The 5,805-nt window shown below is 38.6% G+C and overlaps 1 protein-coding gene across 1 annotated transcript; it reads right to left on the bottom strand.

Annotated features, from left to right (window-relative positions):
- Positions 1 to 3,421: 3,421 nt before the first annotated feature.
- LOC111900943 (uncharacterized mitochondrial protein AtMg00810-like) lies at positions 3,422 to 3,928 on the bottom strand. The gene has a single exon (XM_023896812.1). It carries the CDS (start codon positions 3,926 to 3,928, stop codon positions 3,422 to 3,424), a length of 507 nt encoding a protein of 168 aa, XP_023752580.1.
- Positions 3,929 to 5,805: the final 1,877 nt, after the last annotated feature.

Consider the following 5,805-nt stretch of genomic DNA (forward strand, 5'->3'; position numbering starts at 1 on the left):
AATTGTTTTCTTTCTTTTTGTCTGTTAGTCATATGTTTCCTCCTCTGCGTGATCGGGAGATCTGACCTGGACTGTAACATATGCAACTCTATTTCTCTGCATATTATATCTATGAAATTCTTCTTATCTATTAGCCGTATGTTGTATCCTTTGCGTGACTACCGATCCGACCTGGAACACAGCATATGTAACCTTCTACTTCTTAATCCCTCTAAAACTATAAGTAATAACAATCTGAATCTATCCTCTCTCCTAATGATCTATATACACGTTGTCTGTAGATCTCGCTGCTCAATTTAGGTGGACAACAATATCTTTGGTCGTCGTCAGCTGAATGGTCCTTAAGGAATATTATATAGGAACATAGGATCACATTGTCTTGTTACTTATAGTATGTCGTAATTTTGTCACAATCTCTCATGTTTAAGTGGACCACAATACCGGCGATTGACCATATCTATTCATGAAGGGAGAGGTACTGATAAACGGATAAAGGCTGTCTAAAAACTTTGATCCCAAATCACTCTTAAAGTTAGATATCATTTTATTTTTGTTAAATCTGTTCATAGTTTCTTCTAATTTAAATATTAGGGGGAGAATTAAAAATAATAATAATAAAATAAAAAATCAGAAAAATTCAAAAATCAAAGAAAAATCAGAAAATTAAAAAAATCAAAAAATAGTGTTATTTCTGCTTTGTTTCTGTTTTAAGTTTTCTTTTAGTTTTGTTTTGTCTTGAAAAGTGATTTTAGGTATAGATAAGACTCATGGAGTTTGTGTTGAAGATTTCTAAGCCAATGCTTCATCCGTGATCATCAAAGAATTCTCATTCGAAGGAGCAAGAAATGAAGATTATTCTTTCAAATTCAATCTTTCAACCCCAGAAGCAAGGTGAAGTTGAAATTGAAGATTATGTGATGGATTGCATTGAAGCCTCCTCAATCAGTCTGCTGCTATCTTAAACTTGTTGAAGCGATCCAGAAGATTATTTCTCTCTGATGTTATCTCTGAAGATTCTCAAGCTGAAAGCGCCATCTTTCAAGAATCAATACAAGAAGCCTCCTCACCCAACGTGCGTTCAATGTCAAATTCTGAAGAAATTTCCAACTGCTCAAGATGAAGTCATTTATTGAAGATTCATCAAGTTCATCTTGAAGCCGTGAAGTCATCGAAGATTAAAGTTGAAGCCAAAGATCCCATTGAAGATTAACAAGAAAAGCCAGCTACTTTTTAGGGGGAGCTTGTTTGGGTCAATTAAGAAAAAGAAAGTTATAAACCAAGGGGGAGATTGTTGGGTCAAAAATATGGTTTATACTTTAATTTTCTAGAAAAATATTTTTTTTTGTGTCTTGGACCGTAAACAACATGGTGTTTACGACCGTAAGGTGTTTACGACTGTGTTTATGGCAGTAAACCCATTTACAGCCCATGTTCACCTGGCCCATGTTCCATTGTATATATATAGGTGTTAGGGGTGAGGAGTACATAAGGATGAACGAGAGAAGAGAGAAACTAGAGAGCATTTTGTGTGTGTGAATCTATTGTATCTAGATCTTCATTCTAATCAATTCATACATAGATTCATCATATCCTTCTTCTTCCTCTCTTCTATTTGATCTGACATCATCCGTTTGATTTGGCACCATCAAACGGATCTGATTGATGCACAGGCAAATTAGGGACTTACAATTGGTATATTGCTTTGTGTGTTTTGTGTTTTCTATTGATCTCTGGTAAGATCCTTTATTTGGACTTTACATGTAGGATTGTACACAATCGAGGTCTCCAGGTGATGTTTCAAATGAATGGATCCAAAAGGTATAAGGGCCAACATGTGTTTCGGTAATCGCCTAATTGGTCCAAAAGAAGTTTGGTCTGGAATATGATAGTGTCTAACAGTTTTAAAAGAAACAAATACCTCTTTCAGAATCGTATCCACCGGAATTGGTTCAGACTATTCGCGGTAGATTTGTTGAATGTCAGGGCTCGAAATTTCGTTCAGCTTCCGTTTGATGGGAAACTTCCGGAAATCTTGCCACAGTACTTCAAGAAGAACGACGGTGTTGCTCTTGCTGGAGAAGATGTTGTACACCACGTACAACCAGTCTTTGCTAAGGGTATCCATTCCTCCGCGCTTGCCGGATAAACCTCTAACGATGAAATGCATCAGAACAGTCCAAAGGCCTGAGACGACTGATTTTTTGAATTCATTTGCCCTATAGTCTTGGGCATAGCCAATGTGGGTGAGAAATTGTTGAAACTCTTCGGCAGAGGCTTCTTGAACCTTGAAGTTTGAGGGGTTTTCTTTGACTCCAATATCCGTGAGAAATGTAGACTTATGGACGGAAACAATTCAATCACCAGTGATCTTCGTCTCAAGAACATCGTTCTCGATTTTGAGACGCTCAAATGCAATGTGCATGTACAAGACGAAGAGGGATTGGTGAGTCTAGAATTTTGGTGAGTGGCACAAATATTAGACGATGAACAATGAACTCGATCATCACTCTAATGGGTTCACCGAAATACATGGCGTTCAGTGAGAACAACTACATCGTGTCCCTGAGAAAGGGTTCGACGGACTGAGAAGTTGAGGATCCCTATGAAGACTTCTTCTTTGCAGCAGTTTTGGGAATTTTGGGAGCGATTTGAGTGGTTTGGGCGATTTTGGAAGGAGATGAGGACGCCATTGTTGCAGGAGAGTGAGAGCTCGAAGAACACAGTAGAGAGAAAGTAGATGAGAAAATTACGGATTTTTAGTGAGCGTACAAAGGGAAAAAGAGGTTTGGAGAGATTTTTATAGGTGATGGAAACGGGTCGGGTTGAGGGGTAATGATGAAATTCGGATATGGAAATGGGTGGCATTAGTTGTGTTGTCGTTTTTGGAGTGAGTTGACCTGTTGTGACGAAAGGTTTCAATGGATTGGAGTGCAAAATAGAAATCGTCACACGGTGATGGGATGTTTACTTTATGTAGACGTGCAAATGTGGAGCGGATTTCGAGGGTGAAAAGATGAGCATCTTCAAAAAAGTAATCGTTAAGAAACGTTTCACCTTAAAAAGTTTTGGACTTCAACATGTTATTTGATTTAACCACAATAAGGTTCCAGACTGTATAGAGCACTTTCCGGAATGAAACAATTGAATCAATAGATTCGAAATTTTTTTGATGAATTTCAGAGCAAATAGTCCGGAGTAAAAAGGCTTTTTGAGATTTCGGGACAAAGTTTTGAGAAGATTCCGGAAAAAAATTTGAAAAGATTCCGGGGCAAGGATTTGAAAACATTCTGGGGCAAAATTTTAAACAAATTTTGGAGCAAATTTTGATAAATTTTCGGATGTAAGAATAGAAGATAGTTCACTACCATTCCGGACTTGAATTCCGGAATGATCTTATGAAGTGAGTTCCGAAATAAGATTGTTACCAATGTGACAATAGATAGGAATTTAGTTGAAAACAGTAACCATAGTCTAAGAGTTGAGATTTCATCCAAAGGAGTTGAGATGTACAGTTGGCAGTAGCAATGTATTCCACTTCAGCTGTTAAGAGTGGAATGCGGTTTTGTTTCTTGGATGACCAGCTAACCAATCGACCAACTATCAATTGACAGCCACTAGATGTGCTTTTTCGATCCAATTGAAGACCACCATAGTTCAAATCTGGGTAAGCTTGAAGGAGAAAACTCTCATTTGCTAGATACCCGATTCCGAGACACTTTGTCCCTTTGAGATACTGGAAAATTTGTTTCACGACCAAAAGATGTGACATCTTTGGATTAACTTGAAATCTGGCATAAAGACAAGTAGCAAACATGATGTCCGGACGAATTGCTATGAGATAGATTAGGGATCCAATCATTCCTCTGTACTTCTTTCCATCTACTGAAACACCAAATGGGTCCAAAAATATTTTGTGTCCGAAAGCCATCGGTACCTTTATAGAGGCACAAGTGTCCATCGAGTACTTTTTGAGAAGTTCCAAGATGTACTTCTCTTGGTGAATGAAAATTCCTCGACTGGTTTGTTTGTCTTGAAGACCAAGGAAGAAACTCAATTCAAGATTCATGCTCATTTGGAATCAATTGACCATCATCTTAGCTAAGTCAGCAACCATTGATGAATTTGTAACCAGAAATGATATCATCAACGCATACTTGGACAAGCATGATATGTTTTCCGTTTGACCTTCAGAATAGGGTAGGATCAAGAATACATATTTGAAAATCGGAATGGTTGAGGAATTCGGTGAGCGTCTCGTACCTGGCACAAGGAGCTTGCTTGAGGCCATATACAACTTATCAGAGTTTTTAGCAGTAATTCGGAAAAGATAGATTAATAAAATCGGGAGGCTGTTGAAGATACACTTCAGTATCCAACTCACCATTTAAAAAGACACTTTTGACATCCACCTGGTAAACTTTGAAGCCTTTGTGAGCAACATAAGCAAGGAAGATTCTTATAGCTTCAAGACGGGCAATAGGGGAAAAGGTTTCGTCATAGTCAAGTCCTTCGATATGTGTAAATCCTTTGGCAACCAGTCTTGCTTTGTTTTGAATGATAACTCCTGCATCATCTAGCTTTTTTCGAAACACCCATCTCATACCTACAATTGATTGATTCTGAGGAGGAGGGATGAGTGTCTATACTTCATTCCTATCGAGTTCTGCCAATTCTTTGTGCATGGCGGTAATCCAATCAGAATGTTCTAATGCTTCCTTGATGGATTTGGGTTCAACCATGGAGATAAATGCCGATAAATGACATTTGTTTTGAATACTTGTAGCAGAGCGAGTTTGAACACTAGCCCTAGGGTTTCCAATAACTTGATTTGGAGGATGATCCCGGGTACATATATGAAGTCTGGGAAGCTCTTGTGCAGCAGAGGATCCAATATCGACAATAGGGTTATGTTGCTCCCCCCTGAATTGTTTGAACTTGAGGATGATGCTCCCCTGAACTTCTGAACCAGATACGTTGACATCATCGTCAGGTGGGAAGTCAAAGAAATTTGCATCATCATCGTTGTTGACTGGATTAGAATCGAATTTGGGTGCTTCATCTTGAAATTCTTCTATATTTGATTCAAGTGAGGGTTGACCATTCTCCCCCTCAACCTAAGAAGGTTGAAACAGTTTGGAATCAAATAGAGGAAAGGTAGGAGTTGGACCAGAAACAGGAAGTACAGAGGATGAGGTTTGTCTTGATCGAGATTCTGAATCAAGATTTGTTTCTGAGGGTCTGAAAAGGGTTTCAAAGTCAACTTCATGGATTCTTTGAGTGTTCGGACATTCTGGTGGAGGAGCATTGGACTCCAGAATGTGAGTTGTAACGTGAGTAGGGCCAGAATTCCGAACGAAGTTGTCATCAAAAGTTACATTAGAATTTTCTTCTAAAACTCGAGGACGATGATTTAGCACTTGATATGCCTTTGATTTTGCTGAGTAACCAAGAAAATTGCTTCGTCATCTTTAGGTTGAAACTTGGTAAGCTGATCACAAACATTTTTGATGAAGCATCGACATCCAAAAATATTAAGAAAAGAGATACTTGGCTTGCGACCGTTCATGGCTTCGTACGGTGTCATATTGAGGCATCAATTGATGATACTCCGATTCTGAGGGAAGCAAGTGGTTGACACAACTTCGGCCCAGAGATAGAGCTAACGATTTGCAAATTTTAGCATGGATCGAGCAGCTTCAACAAGTGTTATGTTGTGTATTTAGACTACACTGTTTTGTTGTGGTGTTTAAGGTGCAGAGAAGTGATCAATTTCTTTCTCGGTGAGCAATTTCACGCGGGTACATG

The sequence above is a fragment of the Lactuca sativa genome, chromosome 8, assembly GCF_002870075.4.
Source record: "Lactuca sativa cultivar Salinas chromosome 8, Lsat_Salinas_v11, whole genome shotgun sequence".
NCBI lineage: Eukaryota > Viridiplantae > Streptophyta > Magnoliopsida > Asterales > Asteraceae > Lactuca > Lactuca sativa.

Excerpts from the sequence above, each read along its gene's own strand:
- LOC111900943 (XM_023896812.1), bottom strand. The coding sequence starts at position 3,928 with ATGGCTTTCGGACACAAAATATTTTTGGACCCATTTGGTGTTTCAGTA.